Source organism: Rhynchophorus ferrugineus, unplaced genomic scaffold, assembly GCF_030347505.1.
Source record: "Rhynchophorus ferrugineus isolate W39M unplaced genomic scaffold, kcgeb_rfMv2 rfM7, whole genome shotgun sequence".
Lineage (NCBI taxonomy): Eukaryota > Metazoa > Arthropoda > Insecta > Coleoptera > Curculionidae > Rhynchophorus > Rhynchophorus ferrugineus.
Genome location: NW_027472586.1, coordinates 31,728,645 through 31,754,445, shown reverse-complemented (window position 1 = coordinate 31,754,445; position 25,801 = coordinate 31,728,645). Strand labels below are relative to the sequence as shown.

The window sequence follows — 25,801 nt, the reverse complement described above, 5'->3', positions numbered from 1 at the left end:
AACGTACCACTGGATTCATAATATAATCCAAACATAAAGTTTTCCCTTGCCCATAAAGCTTCCTGGTCGATTACGCAATAATACAAAGTTGAATCGAATGATAGTATAAATTTTTTTTAATACAAACATAAATTTTTCAATTTTCATTGCATAACTGTAAATTTATTTTTAAAATTTAAAAGGAATACGATAGATGGGCCTTTATACATTGCATACATTTCATATAGGCGGATTCGCCTTATTGCACTATGTTTTCAATCGTTGTATGCTATTTTACGATTCATTGTTGCTATTATTACTGCTGTTGAATAATGATAAATGTACATAAAACATATAACCTTGCCATAAGATTAACTGTTTCATTGAACATTATTTATTACTTTGGCAGCAATAAAGTATAACATAGTTTATAACAATAGCAATCTTAAAATTCTGAATTCAGTGTGTTACAACAACAATGGATATTACAACTGTTGTGTAGATATTACAATTATTGTGCGTAGTAAAAATATTTCAGATATTGTTCCATATTGCGTATGTGAGTTCTTTTATATTTATCTTCACTTAACAGGTCAATTAAGAAGTCCCCGGCCTAACATAGTAAAACACATTTTTTGGAAAAAAATTGTTTTCAACATTATTCCCTTCAAGGGTGATAGACTGATTATAGCGACCCTCCAACTTTTCGATACCATTTTTGTAGTACGATTTGTCCTTTGCTTCAAAATAGACATCAATAGAAAATTTCTTCCCAGCTAGTATTCTTTTGAGATCTGAGAACAGGAAATAGTCGGTGGGGGGCCGATCTGGAGAATACGGTGGATGAGGAAGCAATTTGAAACCCAATTCATGTATTTTTGCTATCGTTTTCACTGACTTGAGACACGGGGCATTGTCTTGGTGAAGTGTACATGTTCAGTTCATATCTTTAGAGTGCCTTCTATTTCATTCAATTTCAATTTACGGTAATTAAAAATCATTTTGTGGATATTTTTAATGTTTTCGTCGGTAACAACCTCTTTTGGGCGTCCACTGCGTTCACCGTCTTCGGTGCTCATTTTACCACGTCTAAATTTAGTATACCAATCCGTGATGATTGATTTTCCTGGGGCAGTATCCGGAAACTCGGCATCAAGCCAAGTTTTATATTTGTATTATTTTTATTTATTTTATTTTACGTATTTTTTCCGTTCAAAAAGCAATATTTTATCAACACGCGAAAAGTTGCTTCACTCAAAATGCTATAATTCACGAACTAATGATCCGACAGCTGTCAAATTTATACACGCATCTGAGTATTAAGGCTAACTAAAAAACATCTGGATTTAATTTTAGTAGCGCCATCTATGTGTCAAGCCGTGGACTTTTCAATTGAAATGTTATATCCTGGAATTTATCTTTTATATTAAAAACAAAATATTACGTTTAGGCTTAAAGTCATTATTTAAAATTTCATGTGTTATCATTTTTATGTAAATACGTATCACATACAATGTTGATTTATATCTCCTACAATACATGAGCTCTAAGTCCCGGGCGTACCAAAGAAAACGCGTTTTCTTGTAAAAATTGCGTTATTTATTAATGTAATCTCCATCAAGAACCACGCAATCATTCCAGCGTCGCTCTAACATTTCAATACCACTTTTGTAGAACGAATTATATATTGCCTCAAAATAGGCCTCAGTTTCAGTGACCTCTTTGTTCGAGTTATATTTCTTACCGGTGATCATGGTTTTTGAGGTACGTGAACAGTCAGTAGTCGCTGAGGGCCATATCTGGAGAATACGGTGGATGTGGGGGCAGTTCTAAGTCAAATTCATGTAGTTTTGTCATTGTTTTTATTGACTTGTGACACGGTGAGTTGTCTTGATGAAACAACTTTTTTCTTTGCCATATGCGGTTGTTTCTTTGAAATTTGGGCCTTCAAACTAAATTATGTCACTGAAAAATATCCAATACTGCTTCTTTTATTTAACGCAAAAAATTTATGTATGAGTAATATATTAATACTTTTTAACTTAGTTGAGATTTCCTACATTATCTCACTTATTCACCAAACATCATATATCAGAATACTCTCTTATATAAAGATTATTATATACTATATCATTATATATGTAATATATACATAAGATTTAGGTAGAAAAATATATTTATTTCAATACTAATGAAGAATAGGCATAGATTCAATATGAATCTTAAAGAGTCTAAAATTAACGCCCAAAAAATACCGCTTTGATGCCGTTATAAGAATCCTCGAGAAAATAACTTTTAGTTCGTGTTAATAGGATTTCCATACTAACAACCTGTGCTTCTATTGTAAGCCGTATTTTTTAATACTAAAATATTACAGTCTTCTTGCTAAGCTATTACAATTTATGATCCAGCAATATTAATCGAGCTCCTATAATCATACCGCTTATTCTAATACTTTTCTTGGGGCTTTTAATGATTTGAATCATCAGAAAATTAAATGAAAAAGAAAGCTTTTTGCCTGTATTTAAAATTGCTGAATAATTTGGACATGTTTTATTTTTAGTAGCATCAGTTTTTTTATCTTTCAGAATTGGCGATAGAATAACATTAATTTTACTGCAACAAAATAGTTCTTAATGATCTTAATGAATCAAATCAATCAGAAAACTGTAAAACTGTAAAAAATGTTTTGTTTTATTGAAAAATTGTTTACCTTATTTTTGTTATGTTTTATTCAGTATCGCGTTTTTTTGGTACCAACAATTTGTTCTATTTTTCTGGTAACATGCTCATCTTTTGCAGCTAACCATTACACACTTATGATTCAGCTGGTGTAGTTCAATCAATTAAGTCGAATACAATTATAATGTCTGTATATTCTTGTCATATGGTATCAATTTCTAAATCATTTTCATACCCCTTTAAAATATATATCTTTTCTAGGCTATTTGACATTTATTTCTATTGCAAGTTATTCTTGTGTTTCACTTCAGAGTTGGCGCACAAAAACTCTTTATTTTCAATACTATATTATTATTTCCAAATTGATTTAAAGACAAACACTCAACAATCGTTCATATTAATGGAATAACAAACAGGAGGATAAACAAATACGCTCTGCAGTTGTCTTACATATAGCACGACTCTTTGACGAATTTTGGACCAAACCAACATCCGTATACATTCATTTTGTATATCCAACGAATTCGACAGAATTAAACATGAACATGAATAAGTGCTTCAATATAATATTCTAGAACTTATCCTTTATCTGCTCTACAATAGTATAACTAATTGAAAAGAATTTCGAAGTACCAGTAGCCAATAGCCAAGAAGCATATTAAGGGGCGTCAGGCAACTAGCAATAAAATAATATACTAGATCAAATAATTCCAAATGCCACAGTATTCTTAAAACTCCGTATTATATGAAAATAGTGTCAAATATTTAGGTACGATAATTCATATCTTACTGATTTGTTTAATATTTGATAATTCTTTACACACATATTAAAATGAATAAGTTTTTAAGCATAAATTGCAACGAACGGACAACGACTTAATTGTTACGTTAATATATGGTAACTAGATGTATATCTAATATAGACCATCGATTACATGTGTAATAATAACTTTCTAACAACATTATCTATTTCAGCAGCACAAACAAACACTTAATACTGTTGGTGTAGCAATAAAATTGATGAAGCATTATGTATATTTGAAAAATATTTTTACCAAAAAAATTGAATCGACCTCAAAAAATAAATACGGAAGGAATAAATAAGGAATAATAAGGAATTAAAAAGTAAAAAATAATCAAATTTAAATATTTAAAACAAAAAAACCTTTTAAAATAAAATATGTACGTAATAATAGGAAAAAGGAAACGTTTCGCATCAGGCGTCTTTTACCTCTGATGCATGTTCTTCAAAAACTGAAAAGAAAATATAAATTGGCTTACCCAGTTTACTAAAAATATTTTTAACAAAAGAATTGAACCTACTTCAAAAAATAAATAAGGAACTCACTAAAAAGTAAAAAATAATAAAACCTACATTTTTAATACAGAAAAAATATTATAAATAAATTATGTACATAATAATCGTTGTAATAACTAAATAAAAATAAACAGAAACTTTATTTAACCTATCTACTACATGTATTTTATATTCTATTATATACACGCAATTTAGCTTAATACCTACCTAAACTACCTATTTATCTATTTACAATATTATTTACTAGCGACCCGCCCCGGCTTCGCACGGGTGCAATGCTGATACTAAATTAAATAAACTACAGAAAAAATATGAACGTTGTATATAAAAACATAGCGGCCCGCTCCGACTTTGCACGGGCATAAAATATATATGCCTATGTCACTCAATGAAAACATGATTAAAATCGATCCAGTATTTTTGGTTCATTCATTACTGCCCTTGGCCTGCACGCATTAAATTTGGAGTAAAACAATTCCTCTTCCCCTATACTTACTATGAAGATTTCCTGCTATCTTTGGAATATCTAAATTCATACAATTTTTATTACATTACACATTTTTAAACGCAAATTTTAAATTTGTAATATCTCCGAAAACATTTGTTTAATTTACATGCTGTAAGGAACCATATTGATCTATATTAATTGCACACTGTATTTAAGGTACTTAATTCGATAAGGATTAATGCCGTATTGCTTAAAATAGCTTCGTAAATAAGCCATTTTCTCACGTAAAAAGTAAACAATAAAAATGGTTAATGTGGGTTATCCCTAAAAGATAATCATATACCATCGCGGACTATTTTGTAGACCTTTTTATGGTGTACAATACTGTAGTACATTAATTTGATCTAACTCGTAGGGTTAGGCAGCGTTTTTGCTAATTGCTAAATAAGCCTAAAAAAATAGGTTAATTTACGACATCACGTTAGAAACCTCTAAAATTAGCAATGTTGCCTTAGTATATTATGCATGTATTATACATATAAACCTTCCTCTTGAATCACTCTATCTATTGAAAAAAACCGCATCAAAATCCGTTGCGTATTTTTAAAGATTTAAGCGCACATAGGGATATAGGGACAGAAAAGGCGACTTTGTTTTATACTATGTAGTGAAGCTACTACCAACTGATGACTTTGTAGTCGGTGCCAAGCATCAAATTAGATTTGTTTTGTTTGCAATTTAAATGTGTGTATATATCACAAAATTATATTATTATTTTTTGCCCAAATAATGGCTCGGCACCGACTTCAAGCTGATTAGTTGGTAGTAGTTAAAATAATATTGTAAATAGATAAATAGGTTTAGGTAAGTATTTAAATATAAAAACATGTTCATAAAATATAAAGCAAGTTTGTGCTCGTCAAGATCAGTACAAGATTGTTTTCTTTACCAGGCTTTATTCATACCCCAAAAAAAGAGTCTGTTTTTTTATAAGAGTACATTTAAATTTCTAATGTTGATGAAAGAATATTCTTTTTTTGCTGATTAATAGGTTCAATAGGATTAGTTCTGTTCTATATACATAAACGAACGCCTGGCTGTATTTTGTAATTTGTACTTTGCATTTTAAATAAGAAAAATTAAAATACTGTGTTTTGTATTTTTTGTATTTCAAATATACGACATGAAAATATTTTATATTTCCAATTTTTATTACATGTGAGTTACTATTTTGTCATTAGTATTCCAATTAAAGCAAAGCTACATGCTTTTCTCCAGCTCTACATGCCCACACTAGGATTCGAACTCGCTATATTCGAAATGGTAACGAAACCAAAATAAACAGGAAACAAAACAACTAATTAGTTAAAACATTTAACATAAAATTACACTATACTTTCAGTATACAATCAACGGACTACATTTAAGACCTACTGACTTACTCTAAGCCTTCTGGTATGAATGAAATTTAATTCCACCGGCCATCGAAGTCTTCTCACGCTCACCTATTACCGAATTACTTTCTCTCGCATACGACGATTTGCCGCCGATAACTGACGAGAAAAACAACCGAGTCTGCGGAACGGACAGGTCTTTTTTATTGTTGAAAAAAAATCATTTCTCTATTAATATATTCATTCTACTTTACAGTATATGAAAATTACCATTTATTTAAACCGATTCGGTCAGTTTTTTTTCCTGTTTTGATATTTAACAAATTTAGTATGTCCTTTATCAATTACTAGTGACCGGCCCCGGCTTCGCACGAGTGCAATGCTGATACTAAATTAAATACACTACAGAAAAAATATAAACGTTGTATATAAAAACATAGCGGCCCGCTCCGACTTTGCACGGGCATAAAATATATATGCCTATGTCACTCAATGAAAACATGATTAAAATCGATCCAGTATTTTTGGTTCATTCATTACTGCCCTTGGCTTGCACGCATTAAATTTGGAGTAAAACAATTCCTCTTCCCCTATACTTACTATGAAGATTTCCTGCTATCTTTGGAATATCTAAATTCATAAAATTTTTATTACATTACACATTTTTAAACGCAAATTTTAAATTTGTAATATCTCCGAAAATATTTGTTTAATTTACATGCTGTAAGGAACCATATTGATCTATATTAATTGCACACTGTATTTAAGGTACTTAATTCGATAAGGATTAATGCCGTATTGCTTAAAATAGCTTCGTAAATAAGCCATTTTCTCACGTAAAAAGTAAACAATAGAAATGGTTAATGTGGGTTATCCCTAAAAGATAAACATATACCATCGCGGACTTTTTTGTAGACCTTTTTATGGTGTACAATACTGTAGTACATTAATTTGATCTTACTCGTAGGGTTAGGCAGCGTTTTTGCTAATTGCTAAATAATCCTAAAAAAATAGGTTAATTTACGACATCACGTTAGAAACCTCTAAAATTAGCAATGTTGCCTTAGTATATTATGCATGTATTATACATATAAACCTTCCTCTTGAATCACTCTATCTATTGAAAAAAACCGCATCAAAATCCGTTGCGTAGTTTTAAAGATTTAAGCGCACGTAGGGATATAGGGACAGAAAAGGCGACTTTGTTCTATATAGTGATTTAAAATTCAATTAACAAATATACAGACTATTCTTGAATTAATTTTTTTCTTATTTATTTAAATTCTTACTAGTTGTTTCCTACTAACCTACAATCTATCTTTACCATAGCTTAAACTTAGATATATATGGTGAGGCAAAAGTCCCGCGACCGTCTTGGTTATGTGACATTTAGCTCAATTTCGCTTTAACCATTGTGTTGTGTAGACGTCCAGATTTTATTATGGATAAATATACGCCACAAGAACGAGCAGAAATAGTGACATTATTTATTGAAAGTAATCGTTCCATTATCGTCAATGGTAGCGGGAATTTTGTCACACCCAATATATCTATGGAGACCTACCAATTCTAAATTACTATGTGTTTTAATAATATTTATGCACAACACTGCTGTTTTTTTCTTATAAAATTCATCTCACTATACAATATCAAATGGTTCTTTTTGAGTATGTGTTCTGTTTTAGTGTTACCCAAGAATTTACTTCGCAATACAAAAACAAATGCAATAGCTCTATATTAACATAAAAATGGAGATCATGTTAATATAGAGCCATTGCGATTCTCATTATTTCCTGTGTTTGCTAGTCCATTATCTTCTTTATCCACATTGGTACCATAGGGTAACTGTAAGTCGAACTTAAATTAATTTATTATCATCATTATTTCTGCTATAATGTTTAGCGAAGATGAATCAATTGATAGGAAAAGAGGCATTTCTTATGATTCTTCAAATGAGACCGTTTTTTTGCGATTTCGCCCTTCAAACTGTCCAATAACGCTATATAATAGTAGCTGTTGATGGTCCTTCCTTTATCAAGGTAGTCAATGACAATTATTACATGCACGTCCCAAAATACAGACGCCATAATCTTGCCAGTCGACTGTTGCGTTTTCCCACGCTTTGGAGCGGGTTCATCGTGTGCAGTCCACTCGGATGACTATCGATTGGACTTCGGAGTGAAATGATGGAGCCATGTTTCATCTATTGTCACATACCGACGCAAAAACTCGGGTTTATTATGTTTGATCATCTTCAAACACTGCTGCGAATCATCAACTCGTCGTGGTTCTTGGTCAAAAGTGAGCTAGCGCGGCATCCAGTTTACACATAGCATTCTCATACACAAATATTCGCGAATTTTATGATTACACACAGTTGATACACATTCAGTTGATATCTTTAGAGTGTCTGCTATTTCATTCAATTTCAATTTACAGTAATTCAAAATCATATTGTGGATTTTTTTTATGTTTTTGTCAGTAACAACCTCTTTTGCGCGTCCAACGCGTTCACCGTCTTCGGTGCTCATTTAACCACGTCTAAATTTAGCATACTAATCCTTGATGGTTGATTTTCCTGGGGCAGTATCCGGAAACTCCGGTTTTTGCTCCAACTGTATTTTTTCCCTTCAAAAAGCAATATTTTACAACACGCGAAATTCTACAAAAGTTGCTTCACTCAAAATGCTATAATTCACAAACTAATGATACGACAGCTGTCAAATTTATACACGCATCTTTTGAGGGCTAGCTAAAAAGCATATGCATTTAATTCTACTAGCGCAATCTATGTGTCAGGCGGGGGACTTTTCAATTGACTTGTTAGTCATCCAACGCTGTCAAAACAAGGTTCTTCGATTGAATACCAATGCTTATCGCTACGTAACCAACGGAGAACTGCACGATGACCTGGAAATCAAATGGATTTGCGAAGTTATCCAAGATTTCGCCTTGAAACACGAAAGAAGTTTACTAGAATCATACTAACGTGCTGAACAGCGCGCAGGACGTCAGGAGATTGAAGTGAACCAAACCATACAAACTTATATATAATGTATACCTTTAGTGTAAACTATAGCTATAAGTTATTATAATTTTGTAATTGAAGAATACATATTGATGTATTTTCTCGCACTCGTCTTGCTTGTGAAATAATCCAAGTACAAATGAAATGTAGTAATAAATTAATTTATAATTAAAATTGTACTAAGCGTATCTAATAAAGACGTTTTGAAGAAATAATATATATATATATATATATATATATATATATATATATATATATATATATATATATATATATATATATATTAATAACTTGGTTGAAGGTAGTATGTAGATTATTAAGATACAACCCAAATACCTAGATTACAATGAGAATTAATTTTAGTATAACCCACTTTCTCGAGATGGTTTTGATAAATTGGACATCCAAAAGGCGATCTTGTTCTGGTGCAGCAGTGTATGATTTTTTTATTTAACTCGTATGCTAACGTATAGATTTCCAACTGATACTCATTAGACTGTTTATTAGTCATCTGTTGTTTATCATAAATTAGTAGAAAGTCATAATTTATATACAATGATGGTGATGAAACAATGTAAATAGGTGAAGATACTAAAGAACTATGAGCAGCTTAACACAAAAGTTTTATTTATTAATTCGTAATATAAAATATGTAGTAGATACCCATTTTAGTGATAATATTAAGACTTTAATTGAGATAGGGAATTAACCATAATATCATATATCGTGTTAAAGCCATTAAAACGGTTATTTTACAAAAAGTTGTAAATATTAAATCAACAGCTTTAACGACATCTGCAGCATCAATCTATGGAAGCCTAATTTATCTCGTAGATGTTCACTTAAACTTCCTGGAGTAAGAGCTTTCTTCCTGTTTCATTAATTTTGTGTTGTATTCTAAATTTGTTGTCAAATATTCTGAAAAAATATCTAAATAATGTATTATAAAATAATATGATAAAATAGAAAGCAAACTATATTTAGCAATCATTTTTTTAAAATTTGAACCAAACATCTAGTAGCCATTGAGGGCCAGATCTGGACTATACGTAGGGTGGTAATGCAATCGATCAACTTCACCATCCTTTTCAACGACTTGTGACAAGAATCGCAGTCTTGTCTGGACATCTTATATTCCTCTTAAATTGAGGCATATTTTCTTTACGTCTTCACTCCATATATCCAATAATACCATGTAATACTCATTATTAAAATAGTTTTTCTTCTTCGAGTGAATCAATGAACAAAATTGGACGAGCATTCTAAAATACAACAGAAGTGATAACCTTGTCAGCTGAATGTTCAAGGCTTTGATCATTTTGGATGCCGATGGGACCACTTCGGAAGTGCACTCTTTCGAATAAAAAAAGAATTTTCAAAATCGGCCTATAATTGACACAGAAATTAGCGAACATACATTAAAAAATATACAGCCGAACATAAAACCTCCTCTTTTTTCGAAGTCTGTTAAAAATAAGATCGATCCGTATGATGGAAGGTAGTTCTAGTATTGTATTATAACTTTAAACACGAGTATAATATACGTAGTTAAGAAATAGTTTACTTTTATCTAAAGAAAGATAGTGAATATCCAAAAATTAATTGATGTCAGTTTCAGTTGTTGAATCAGTGATCTACTTAAGAACGACTTATTTTTTGACTCTATTGAACCAGCGTTCCGAATATTGTTTAGTGAGTTACAACAAGTAATTCAACACATACTGTATTTTGTATTTTATATTTCAAATACACGACTCAAACAACCCTCAAATAGACCACAACCAACGAGTATACTATGATTGATTATGCAATAATATGCAGAAAACCATAATCCAATTCAATCGAAGTTCTTTTATGTGGCATTGACGATTAGAATAACTATACAGAAAGCTTTATTATTCTATGAATTCTATAAGACACAAACTTGCTTTACTTATATCAGTTGAACCTAAAAGTTCTGTGAAATAGTAGGTTGCTTTTACATAAAAAATGGATGTATTATTGTTTACCTAGTTCTATCAAGAATAAACAAATGAATGCGATGTGTCACGGTGACGCAATTCTTATAAATTACAAAAAACAATGTTAAACTATGTATAAAATGAGCGCAAGGTAGAATCCCTTCGTGAAGATCAGAAATAGGCGTTGGTGCACGTAACCTGCTTCGTTTTGAATTCGCCTCATGTGGCGGTCATTGACGAAACAGTAGGTTAAAGAGGACACGAATTCTTAATATGCAACGAATCGGGCATGTAATTGTACTTGGCAAATTTTATGTACGTCATATAGACGATTAATTAATTAGCTTTTTGTTGCCGATCAATTTTATAACGTTCAATATCCAGAAATCTTTATTAAAACTCCTCAGGATGAATGAATAATAACATAAGTAATATTATTTTACTATTCTGATTTCGAAAACCGAATATGACAAAGAAATGTTTTTATTTGGTCGTTGTTTTTGGAGATTCTGTTGCTATAACCTTGGCTCCGAATTCCGTATTCTCCTGTGGACATTTTTTAATAATAGTCATGGGACGTTGAAAGCTTATTGAGTTCTTCTTCTTTTACACTATCTTAACATTTATGCGTGAATATGGATGAGGTTGAAGAGCAAAGAACTTAAAGATCTTTTTTATATTCCAGCCATTATAGTAATATAATTAAACATGATTTGCAGTATGTATGTTATGTGAGACGATTTATCTATTTTCCTTTCCTTTATATCACATTAAGGCCAGTAGGCTTAAGAGGAGTTAAATTGTACATAATAATAGAATTACAGTGTTTTGACGGTTAGTAAGTTTGCCAATACTGTTTGCTGATGACACGATCGACATTAGAAACTATAACGAAGAAGTAACCATGCAACAAGCAACTAATCATATGAATAAGTGGAACCAGACGTGAAGATAATAAAAGTCAACGAGAGTAAATCAGTGTATATTGAATTCACCTATCACCAACCTGTTCACATACTAAGTACCTTGGGCTAAGTCTTGATGCAGAACTTCTCTGAAGCATATCAAACAGAAAAGAAAAGTGGAATTAAAACACAAAAAAATATATTGGTTATTTGGAAGAAAATTAAAGTTATCCTTACATAATAAGTTGACGCGTTACAAGCAGATATTAAAACCTATATGGAATGGAATTCAGTTATGGATACGTTCTGCAACAAGTAATATCTGAATCTGCGTCCTAGCAGAGTCAAGAGAATGAAACCATGTAATTTTGTGTAGTTATGTAACGAAGTGCACTAAATATAAGAACACTGAAAACTGCTGAAAACTTAATATGTTAACAAATTTGACAAAAGCAATAGTGGAAAATGAGAATATAAAATATAGAAAAGGTGGATGATGCCTGTAAATCAATCTTATTTAATAGGCTGCCGTTGCTGACAATAGAGCACACTTATGTCTATATATTTTCCCAGTTCACTCACCTAACATCAATAAGAATTGACAGAACAATAACAAGATACAGGAGACTTATAAAAATAGCAGATTACATTCCATATATTAACCGAGATATGGTTAATCTCAAATTAAACCACAAAATTGCTTTAATTCCCGAATAATCTTTGTCAGTATTTACCGCTGTAACGTCACTCGTAGTTCTTTACACTATTTATACATTGTATTTGCATCAAACTTATATTTCTTTCTTTTAATTTCAGATGATTGGACTGAAAATAGTCGATGACACGCTCAACAGATCCTTTTACAAGTTGGGATTGTTGGTGGGTAAACATCCGGGATACTTTCTCATCATCCCCGTACTAATCACCATTCTCGGCATGACGGGCTATCAGAAAATGCACAACAACATCGATCCAGAGTACCTGTTTAGTCCTGTTAACGGAGAAGGAAAAATAGAACGAGCTATCGTGGAGAAATACTTTAAAGTTAACTATACTAGCCGGTTTAACGTAGCAAGAATCACTAGGGCCGGTAAGTTAATATATGTTTAATGTTTGGTTTGGTCATTGTTTTGTTGAATACGTTCACACAAATGGAACAGAATTCACTAATTCTCATTAACAATATTTTTGATGCTTTGTGCACTATCTAAACCATGTCTTTTACGAATATTTGCACCCACATAGTCCAAATGCTACTCTTTTAAAATTTTGGAGGTATTTTAGAACATAATTCCTTTTGCATTCCAAAAAGTTAATCTTTTCTTGGCCGATTTCTGAACTAACTTTGAAGCCAAAGAGCCAAAGTTAATTACACTACTACTTAGAGACTTGTTTTGTTCCAAAACCACAGTAGTAGATCCAAACATCATCCATAACGATTGAATCATTGTTAAATTGCTCATTGAATGTCTGTATCTTTGAATTTTTGTTTGTTTTTTAAATTTATATCGTTTATTTCTACCGTTGTCGAATAGATGGCCATTATTCGCCAATTTATTGAACAACCTAGTATATATGACATGGTTTATAATGACACACAGTACTTTAATGTTCAAAGTTGCAGTACTAACACTACTAACAATGACCAACTGTTGGAGCAATATATTTTTATCTAATGCTAAATTATTGATTTATATCAATGCATGAGAAGTGTTGATCCAAGTATAGGCCGAAATATTGGGTTAGTTATCTAGGGCTAATGACAACTGTAATGTCCAATATCTTATAAATCTGATAATACAAATAAAACATTGATACTATTTGTAAAATAGTGGATATTCAATATCTAAATGTTATTGACCTTTGTTCTTCAGTTTATCTTTGGAGCTAAACTTTTGGATGAATTTGTTACAGTCAAATGTAGAACAGTCCTACAAACATAGCAAGACTGTTGTAACATCAAGGTACAAGATGACCAAGATGCTTTAATCGTTGCAAAACTATCAATTTCAATTTACAAAGTCAAGCCTATAACTGACATCATAGGGCTTTAATTTTTGTTCTCGTTTAATACCGTTCTTGGTGTACTTACATTTTTTGAATAGGAGAAATATCTAGAGCATCGTTTAAGTGGTCATAACCTCATAATACACGATCTGCAATCACACAGTGAACGAAACAAATATAAACTTTATTTCAAATATGTTGTGTTTGATCTTCAATGTAATGATGATACTGTCCTTTTTCCACAGATATTACCTCAAAGAACGTTAACGTTATATTTCTCTCCTCGATTATTGAACAAAACTACGTGGATTCTTACACCAATTTTTAATTTCATTATCTTAAGCCTTTCAATATATAAATTCATGGTTGTGGCTTCCATATATCAAAATTATTTCGAATACACAAAGATTCCACATCAATTTCCCTTATCAACCAATATCGAAACCTTGATATAATCGAAACTGTTACATTCCATGTCCATTATCAAGGTGAAATCAAGTACCCACACGTTCATTAACCGCACTGCTCTCGTCTACGAAATGAGTTTATTTTTAATTTGAGCTGAGTTTGCCTAAAAACTGAACGAAACTCCAATCTTTTATACAATAAACACAGTGAAATGCTTACTGATACACTTTCTTTGATGGTATCAAAGTATTTCAATTATTGGCTAGCCATTCATCTTTCAGATATTATATGCTTGCATATATTTTGATAAGTTATACCTATTAATACCCCAAAAAAGTCCGAAAACAATGAATTGCGTCCCATCAAAATGTCACGGATTAGGATTAATCCACATGGACGTTGAAGTAGAATATTCATGACCATAACATTTTACTGTATATGTGGTGAGACCAGTAAGGTATAGTTTATTATGAGGTGCTAAAACCGAATGAAGCTGTTATTGCAAATATCTACCGACATCAATTCGATTTTTTTTTTTTTTTTTTTTTTTTTTTTTTTTTTTATTACTCTTCGTGAGTCCACAATCTGCCCTATTGGCAATAAGTATTTCTTCTGTTTATATTATATATACATGGCATGTAGAAAATCACTTCATTAAGCAATCTTCTGTACAAAATATTATCTTAATTAATTAGACTTATTCTAATGCTTATTCTAAACTCTACATATGTCCAGTAATCAGATCAGGTGGTGTTAAACGTTTTAGTCTACGCACTTCACTATCACGTCGCATATTTAGCTGATTAGCGAGTACATTGGGATGCACTGACACTCTTTCGAAGTACTTCACACAAACACGTTGGATTACACTCGTTATAGGTTCTAGAGGAATATCGCGTTGTATCACTTTATTTGAAATATAGTACGGAGCATCAACAATGGCACGCAACACCTTATTTTGGAACCGTTGAATGATGGATATATTAGATTTGCTAGCGGTACCCCATAGTTGAATTCCATATGTCCAAATGGGCTTGAGTATAGACTCATACAGCAATACCTTGTTATCTAATGATAACTTGGATTTGCGCCCAATGAGCCAATACATTTGATATAATTTTAGTCCTAGTTGTTTCCGTTTAGAGAGTATGTGCTTCTTCCAGGTTAGGCGTCGATCTAAATGCATACCAAGATATTTAACATGCTCTGCTTGGGGGAGTTGACAATGATTGATATTTACTGGTGGACATGTTTTTCTACGCAGGGTAAACGTTATATGCGTGGATTTTGATTCATTGGCTTTAATGCGCCATGTCTTCAACCATAATTGTATTTGCTCCAGGTGGGTTTGTAGGTTTATTGATGCTGTGACTGGATCTTCATGGGATGCTAAGATTGCTGTATCGTCTGCATATGTTGCCACAGTAGTTATTTTTGTGGTGGGCAGATCAGCCGTATACAGAAGATACAGTACTGGACCCAGTACACTACCTTGCGGAACTCCTGAATATATGGGATTTAATTCGGTATGTTCATCGCCTTGATTTACGATAAAATGTCTGTCAGTGAGATACGATTTTAGTAGCTGATAGTCCGGATGAGGGAGAAGTTTCTTTAGTTTAACCTGCAAGCCCGTATGCCATACTTTGTCAAAAGCCTGAGATATGTCTAGGAAAGCAGCCGAACAATATCTTTTGGCATTTAGGTCAGCGTTTATTTGGTTTACAAGTCTATGCACTTGTTCTATAGTCCCATGCTTATTGCGAAAGCCAAACTGATGTTCTGGAATAACTTTTCTTTTTTCTATTATATAGTTTAGTTTTTTTATGTATAATTTCTCGGAAACTTTCGAGATTATTGGTAATAAACTTATAGGTCGGTAGGAGGTCACATCTTCTGGTATTTTTCCTGGTTTAAGTATCATTAATATTTTAGCTACTTTCCAGATACTAGGGAAGTAATTAATTCGTAGCATAGCATTAAAAATATATGTTAATAGTTTTATAGCCTTTTCAGATAGTTCTTTTAAAATTTTGCCAGTAATTAAGTCATAACCAGGAGCTTTTTTAATATTAATCTCTCTCATTATTGTATGTTTAACTTTTTTGACCGTTAATTTCTCGTGCGGTAAATCCATTTGAAATGGCGAATCTAGAAAGCTAGTAATTTTATTTTCGTCATCTTTATGTAGCTGAGACTGGAAAGGTTTAAAAACATTTTTTAAGTGTTTTGAGAAAATGTCGGCCTTCTCTTTATTGCTTCTCGCCCAATTATTTTCGCTTGTTTTAATAGGTGGGTTATGCTGCTGGGATCTCCTAAGCTTTTTTGTTGCTTTCCACAACGAATAGTCTGTAGCCTCAGTTGATGTCAAGTTTTCTAGGTATTCTTGAATGCCTTGGTTTTGTTCAATTTGGATTAGATCTCTCAGCTCTTTTATGGCCCTATTAAATTTTCTTTTATTCTCTTCAGTCCTTTGCTGTTGCCAATTTCGTCGTAACTTTCTTTTTTCTGCTATCTTTTTCTGTATTGTACATGATATATGTGTATTTTTTCTTGGAAATGTTTCACTGTTGGGAGTCGCGGAATATGCTGCCTCCTGTATATTTTTTGTAAGATTTATTGCTGCTATTTCTATATCCATTTCAGTTTGTAACGGTAAGTTTAGAGAGATATTTTGGTCTAAGTTTTCTCTAAATGAGGGCCAGTTAGTTCTATTATTGCACAGAGAAGGGGGTTTATCTTTGATGGTAATTTTTGAAGAAATTGTTACTATTATTGGTGAATGATCAGAAGACAGGTCGAAACATGATTCTGCCTGACACTTTTTTGGATCAATATTTTTTGTAATACAGAAATCTATTGTATCTGGTTTTTTATTTCTGTCTGAAGGCCAATATGTTGGTTCACCAGTAGAGATATGTTGTAAGTTATCTTTCCTTATGGCTTTGAGCAGTTCTCTACCTTTTGAGGTTATTATTCTTGAACCCCACATTAAATGTTTTGCATTATAATCTCCTCCTGCTATAAATCTATTACCTAGCGTACTGAAGAATTCTTGAAATTGTTCTGCCTTGTTGTTATGTTTGGGTGGGCAATAAATCGCAGAAATTGTTAATGGTCCATGGGCTTCGTCTATGGTTATACTGGTGGCTTGCAGGTAGTCTTTGCGGAATTTTTCTTTTTCGAAATGCTTTATATCATCTCGAATTATTATGGCTGTACCTCCATGTGCTTTATCATCAGGGTGATTTGTATGATAAAGCTTATATTTAGGAACTTTCAGATAATTCTTGTCCGTAAAGTGTGTTTCGGAAACCATCATAACGTCAATATTTTGTTCATTTACGAACATTTTTAGTTCCCTGGCGTGTTGTTGAAGCCCATTGGCATTCCAGACGGCGATTTTGTAGCTATTGGTTTCAGGCATTAGGCAAGTTTGCTGACGACGGTTGTGAGTAGACCAAGCATCGTACTCATTTGATCCATTAGTTTGGCCATCATATTTTCTAATCTTGAGATGTTGCTAGTTTCAGTAGGTTGAGATATTGTCTCTCGTTTTTGTGCTGAACCATTTTCAACTATTTGGGCATAAGTTATGTCTGGTTGACTTGTTCTGGTGGGTAGTGGTAGATTGGTAGTAGTGGATTGTTTTTGTTGATGCCTTTTTTCCCTTAAGGCAGGATAGAGTTTCTGCTGTAGTTGCTTGTGAACTGCGCAACCCTTGTAGTTCGCTGGATGATTTCCGTTACAGTTAACACATTTCACTTTTTCATCGCGAACTTTACGAGTACAATCTCCTGTCTTATGTTCTCCTGCACATTTTACGCATCTATATGATTTACGACAGTAAGTCTTTGTGTGCCCGTGCGCTTGACACCTTGTGCATTGTGGTATAATTCTTTTTATATGTGGTGGTTCGCATTTAATAATATTATTTTCCAATTTGGTGATTTCATACACCGCCTTATTATTTCCATTAGGTTTTATGTCTATATAAAACATAGGCAGAGGTTTTTTTGTCGTGTGATGTCGTATATTGTGAATATTTACGACCTCGTGGCCTTTTTCAGCTAGTGCTACCTTGATGGTGTTAAAGTCCGTCCCGTGATGTAATCCTTTTAATACGAATTTAAATGTTCTCTCGGATTTTGGCCTGAATGTATGGTATTGGGTATTTCTTTCATCCAATTCTTTAATAAGAACTTTAAAGTGATCCGCTTCGAACAATTGGATTTTAATTGTTTCATAGCTCACTGTTTTAATTGTGTAGTTCGTAGTAATGGTTTTCAATAAGTCATGGATATTTTTTATTATTCCTACCTTATAGACTGTTATTGGTGGTGGTTTCGGAACAACTTTTTCAGGGCTTGGTTGTATGTTCTCTTCAATTTCTTCCGACAGGTTGCTAAAACTGTTTTTTGTCTCTATCGGTTTCTGCAACCAATAGTCACTGATTCTTGTTTGTTTCCTCGCGATTTCTTCTTCTGGACTTCTCAATCGTTTTTTGTTAATGACTGTAGTCCATTCTGATGGTGGAGTTTGCGTTATTGCTGTTTGTTCTAATCTTATATCAAAGTGTGCAGGTGATTTGGTTGAATCGCTATGGTTTGCCATTTTTTAATTTTTAATATTTTATTTAATTTACTTCCAGAGGATAAAAAAATAAAATAAATACATTGTTTATTTCACGCACTTCATTTTTCACTTACGTTATTTTAGCACTAGTTTTTTACTATAAATACTCTAAATTTCAAAAGGACTGTTGTAAAATAAGATGAAATAATTTTAAACACTAATAAAAATGAGATGCAGTCCTTTTGTCTGGTCACGTAAACACGTATTCACTACACTTTAGGTCCACTGAGAGACGGATAGCCGCATCTGTTATGCGTTTTTAACACTCTATTAAATAACCGTAATAAAATACTGGGTTTTTTTAAAAAAAGGTATCCTTTTATAGCTTGGACCGTATTGAAAATACGTCTTCACCCTACGAAGGTTGGAACTGAACTATCAATTCGATGAATTAAATGATGTTTTGTTGCAAAACATTTTTGAAAATAGTTTTGATTATTGAATCTGAATGATTATGAGTATAATTGTTGAAGCACCTAAAAACAACGGTGAAACTTACACCATCTTTCATGGTCAATAATACTGCTCCCCTGTTACGCACTGCGCGTCTTGCAACTTAAGATCGACACCTCAACAATTACATGGCTAGATAACGTCATCTATCTAGGTCTCCACTTCGACTGTTACACCCAACCAGGTGAAACGGCTTGAAACTGACACTCCAGAAATCAAGCACTTCATATCTCAATTCTTCCACAAACAACAACTCGGCTCAAGTTCTTCTGAAGACGCGCTTGTTCGAGAGCTGATCGACATGCTGAGAGCTTAGCACCGCGACACCCATAACCTTCCCTTATCAATGCTGAAACGATCTCATCTCTCGCTCAACTCTTGCCCCCATACGATAGCATCCAGTCGTGTGTTAACTCAAGTTCGCGAATCTAGAGTTAGTTTCACTATCAGTTCTTTCGTCGGGTCCTCGTGTCCAATAACAGCTGCCCGGTTAGCGGGTGCCATATCTCCAAATTTAATGCAGTAGCAGTAGCGACCCACAGGGTTCAACTGTGAGGCGATTTTGGGTTTAGTGTATTGGTAAGTCTCCGCGATCAGGTATACGTTATGTATTCCCCCTCGTCGTTTTAGACCAGAACAAAAAAATACTGCTTCCTATCATAATAACATTGACTTTGTAGAGTGATAATTTTGGTTCGGATGGACAATATCACCGTTTCCGCTTATACGTTATTAATATACTCATATTTAGGTTAATAGAAGGAAATATTCAGAGAAAACGTAAATGGAAACCAAAGCCAAACATCTGCCATTAGAAGAAAACTATGAAACAAAATAATCAAAGTGTTGTTACGTTTAACTGTGCCATTGAAAGAAACCAGTTTACTGCATTAATTTACCGCGACTGTTCTAGTATTTCTCTTTTACTGAAAAAAATCTCTTGCGATATACGGTTGCATTGGTTAAAGTAACGCCCATTTTAATTCGCGAATATTTATGAAAGTAAATGGTTCGTTTCTGTACTGTTGAAAATATCAAGTACGAATGGAAATTCAGTTTTAAAATTTGTTATACGTTTTATTAACATTATTAACTACAACCGTCAATAATAGTCAATGAGTAGAAATAATTTCAGAATATTCACTAGTAGATTTAATTGAAAATATTCTAGTGAGAAATAGTTAATACACAAAATGTTTTTGATTATTGTTAATGTATCAGCACATAATTGAGCATATAACTTTTAGCAGTCAACTTTAGAACTTCTCTTCAATCGCCTGCTTCAGTCGTATTGGTTGTTAAGACTAAAGAGTTGAATTAAAGGTTGAGGCACGTTCTAGCATCCGATGATAAACAAATCCTTTCCAAACCCACCAAACACTTATCATCACCTTCCCTGGCGTCAATGCGAGCTATGCAACGGATTTTGAAGCTTCTCTACGCCAGCCAATTCATGTCCATAAGCATCTATTGCAAAAATTGTACAATATCTTTTCGTTTTAGCAGCTGTAAACAAATGGAAACTAAGTCCATTAAATGTTTCATTAATGATTCACATAGAACCTAAGAATAGAGTTTATTTTGGTATCTGATCTTTTATAAATAGCTCAAAACTGTCTTCTGATCGATGTTTACGATCATAGCGATGTTGCGAGATGGAATATGTCTACATGCATATTTAAAGAATTTCATCGAATTCTTCAACGAATGGCCATTGGAATCGTCATTGGCATGGAAATTTCTGGAACTCAAACTTATTTTTATTAGAAATAAGATGCATTTTTCAAAATAGAAAAGTAAACTATGAGTTTGTGAACTCTCAATATTCAAAGCACAATAAATTTGATTGATTAAACCAATGAGCTTTTAAATCTAAAATATTCTATGGACCCTTGAATTTCAAACACGTTATGGTAAGGCTTCATTCAATGAGTGTTACCAGAGATTTTAAGAATAGGGCACTTTTAGTCATTCTATTACTAAACAGTGAAATGTATTTCCCCCAATCTACCATTTATCACAAAATATGACATATTGGTAATTATTTATAATTATTTCTACATTATGCACGTCTTATTTTTGTAGAATGATGAATCAATATGATTTGTTTTGAACAAAATATCCTTCCTTCAGACCCCCTTTTACGGTATGTGTACAAATAATAATTACTGATGACTATATATGGTAAGAATTTCCGTATAAGCAGTTAAAACTTCATTTCATATAATGTTATAATCAAAATCAAACATTTTGACATAGCATGAACAAAATAAAATTAGTTTCCTTGTCGACTTTATATAGGGTGTCCCAAAATGAACATACAATTTTAATTAACTGAAAAACAGTTATTTTCTTCTAAGTTGAACAAAACTAACAATGAAAAAGCGTCAAAGCAACAAAAAGTCTTGCATAGTCCTTTTTCTATTAAGCCTGAACTGTCAATTGTTAAACTGTGCCTTGGAACTATTCATTTATTACGTAAGGCGATTAGGATATAGGCGGAACGAGGGCTTTATTTTTTCTGGGATAAGACAAGGGCTGTGAAGGATCTTGGCAGTTCTTATATAAAATCACAAAAATGCACAAAGTTAGGATTATAGTTTGAAAAAGTGCGGACGTTAAGAAGCTTAACATAAATGCCATTTTTGTAACACCAGGTAGAAGTACATTTAACAGGATTGCACAATGTATGGCACCCTTGAGTCTTCCATTCTCTGGTCTGGTGCTACCACCAAGATTTTGTCAGAGATTATAGACAATAAATTAGCAGTAGCAGGATATTTGCTTCCAGATAATGAAGACGTTGGAGAAATGACAAACGTATTGTATGATCAATATTGATATACAAAACATGCTCAAGAATCCTAATACCTTTTACGAACTATAAATGCTGTGGTAATATAAGGAGTGACATTTGTAAAATCCTTCCGTAAGGGCCCCTCTTCCACTATACCATTCTATGCTTCTAAGAATTGTTTCTGCGAAAAATAAAAACCAAACGTGTATTTATTTCCTTTATATTATTAAGTAATAAATACTAAACAGAGGAAAGGGGGCCCATTCTCATTTTTGATTATTTACATGGTAGGAGGTGGTTAAAATCAGCAAAAATCATTTTACATAATAAAGAAATAGCACCTTTTATAGATACCAACATTTTATACCATAACTGAAAGCAAATTTTAATGCTGTTTATCAAATAGTCAAATTTACTCATTTATTTCAGGTTATAGTAGTGAATTTTAATTTTTGTAGTGAATGAATTTAATTTAACAAGTGTATTTAATTTATCTTCTATCCAAATCGAATAAAATATGTTTTTTCTCTTCACACATAGCACATTTTAAAGATCCTTATATTGACTTGATTACAAGAAATACTGATGAGCAAGAATCCAGGTGAATGACTAAGAACTATACCCAACAAAATAACAGTTTCTACAAAAATCGATTCGTATGCTTTGATATAATCGTTTTCGCACTAGCTCGACCTGCTAATGTTGATGTCATAAAGATATGAAAGAAAAAAGTATAAGGCGGAACTGTCCCGTTAAGAACGTAGGTGCTGTTTGAAAATATAGACCACCAGGTCATATATTTAATTAATTCTATTATAATGATATTTATTCCTTACATTTTCAATACCGGGTTGACAAATTATTGTTATGTATTTGTTTGATGTGTACAATGTATAGTTCTTTCTTCTGATGATCTTTTGACTGTCCCTGTAAATATATATATCACACAAAACATACTAGGAAGCATTTACGATATTCCTTGATAGAGACAGAATTGTATACCTTAGTTTTTTTTGTTTTTTTATAACATCTTTATTAGATACGCTTAGTACAATCTTAATTTACAATTAATTTATTACTACTTTTCCTATGTACTTAGATTAATTAACAAGCAAGACGAGTGCGAGAAAATACATCAATGTGTATTCCTCAATTATAAAATTGTAACTTATAGCTATAATTTACACTAAATGTATATACTTTATATAAGTTCATATGGTTGTGTTCGCTTCAATCTCCTGACGTCCTGTGCGCTGTCCAGCAGTTGTATTGCTTCCACGTTAGTACGATTTAGTAATCTTCTTTCGTTTTTCAAGGCGAAATCTTGGATAACTTCGCAAATCCATTTGATCTCCAGGTCATCGTGCAATTCTTCGTTGGTTACGTAGCGATAGGCATTGGTAATCAATCGAAGAAACTTGTTTTGACAGCGTTGTATGACTAGCTGATTTTTAGTTCAACCCCACATTTTCACCCCATAGGTCCAAATTGGCTTTATAAATGTCTTATAGATCAACCTCTTTGATTTTAGATCAAGTTGAGAGTATCTTCCAACTAACCAGTATAGTTTTTATTATTTGGCCGCAAATATACCTTAGTGCAACCTTGTAATTAAAGGCAGTAGGTTCATATTAAATTTAATCTTGCTGGGAATCAACAAAAAAAAAACAACTACAATCAACAATACCCTTTCCAAAATATCGAAATCATAAAACATACTATACCATAGTGTATCAGTAATAGCAGCCAATGTAACATATACCGAATAATGTCCAAATAACTCAATTTTTTATAATTCAATATATATATATATATATATATATATATATATATATATATATATATCACACAAAACATACTAAGAATCATTAACGATATTCCCTGATATAGGCAGAATTGTTCCACTTTTTAATTAAAAGTCGTAGGTCCAAATTAGATTTAATCTTGCTAGAAAACAAATAGTTTAAATTGAATGAAGTAGTACGAAATCCTATGTCATTGTATATATACATACATATATATAATACTATACAATAGTGTATCATTATCAGTATCCAATATGACATATACAGAATAATCTTTCAATTTTAAAATAACTCAATTTTTTAAAATTATTACCCTTACTAGTGTAACCATCTAATGCATGAGCAATAAGTCTTTTTTATGACAACTAACACATAAGTCATGTATGTCATCATCAAAAAATCACTTCATTAAGTGATGTTCTGTATAAAATATCTTATTCTAAATTTTGCATCAAAGTCTATATAACCGGTCAATTGAAAAGTCCCCGGCCTACCATAGTAAAACACATTTTTTTTACAAAATTAGTTTTTTTATTCAACATAATTCTCTTCAAGGGTGATACGCTGATTATAACGACCCTCCAACTTTTCGATATCATTTTTTTAGTACGATTTATCCTTTGCTTCAAAATAGGCCTCAGTTTCGGCGATCACCTCTTCATTCAACGAAAATTTCTTCCCAGCGAGCATTCTTTTGAGATCTGAGAACAGGAAATTGTCGCTGGGCACCAGATCTGGAGAATATAGTGGATGAGGAAGCAAATTCAAAGCCTAACTCATGAATTTTTGCCATCGTTTTCACTGACTTGTGACACGGTGCATTGTCTTGGTGAAGCAGCACTTTCTTTTTCTTCAAATGCGGCCGTTTTTCGGCGATTTCGTCCTTCAAACGGTAATGTTTCATCCATTGTTACATATCCATGCAAAAGCTTGGGTTTATTACACTTGATCATCTTCAAACACTGCTCCGAATCATCAACTCGTCGTTGTTTTTGGTCAAAAGTGATATCGCGCGGCACCCACTTTGCACAAAACTATCTCATGCCCAAATATTCGTGAATGATATGAAGTACACGTTCAGTTGATATCTTTAGAGGGTCTGCTAAAAATCATTTTGTGGATTTTTTAAATGTTTTTATCGTCTTCGGTGCTCATTTCACCACGTCTAAACTTAGCATACCAGTCCTTGATGGTTGCAAGTTTTTGCTTCAACTGTATGTTTTCCCTTCAAAAAGCAATATTTTATCAACACGCGAAATTCCTTTTTATCCATTTTTTTTCACAATAACAAGAGTTGCTTCACTCACATGCTATAATTCACAAACTAATGATCCGACAGCTGTCAAATTTATACAGGCATCTTTTGAGAGTTAGGGCTAACTGAAAAACGTATGGATTTAATTTCAGTAGCGCCATCTATGTGTTAGGTCGGGGACTTTTCAATTGACCTATTATGTCTATTAATCAAATCGTATGGCATTAAACATTTTAGTCTACGCACTTCACTGACATGATAGTGGCTTATAATGTCGTACTAACATTCTTTCAAATTACTTTACACAAACATGCTGAATACACTCCATATGAATTATCCTATCCTCTTTAAGAGTTACACTCTTAAAGGGATATCACATTGTATCACGTCATTAAAGACATAGTACGGAACATCAACAATGGCACGCAACATTTTATTTTTGAATGGTTATATAATGGCTATATTAAACTTGCCAGCAGAATCACAAAGTTGGATTCCATATGACCAAATAGGTTTAAGTATTGAGTTGTACAGCAATACCCTGTTGTTTAACGATAACTTGGATTTGCAGCCAATGATTTGATATAGTTCGCGTCCGTGTTCTTTTTGTTTTGGAAATACGTACTTGTTCCCAGTTAGGGTCGGTCTAGATGCATGCCAAGATATTTAGCATTATTTGCCTGTGGAAGTTAGATTCATCTTCAGTATTGTGTATAATTAAGGCTT

The 25,801-nt window shown here is 32.5% G+C and overlaps 1 protein-coding gene across 1 annotated transcript in view; it reads left to right on the top strand.

Annotated features, from left to right (window-relative positions):
* The window catches only part of Ptr (patched domain-containing protein), a 103,724-nt gene that overhangs the window by 56,403 nt on the left and 21,520 nt on the right, over positions 1-25,801 (top strand). The window contains exon 2 of the mRNA XM_076409503.1: positions 12,532-12,805. Coding sequence (XP_076265618.1) covers positions 12,532-12,805 — 274 coding nt within the window. The remainder of the gene's footprint in view (positions 1-12,531; positions 12,806-25,801) is intronic.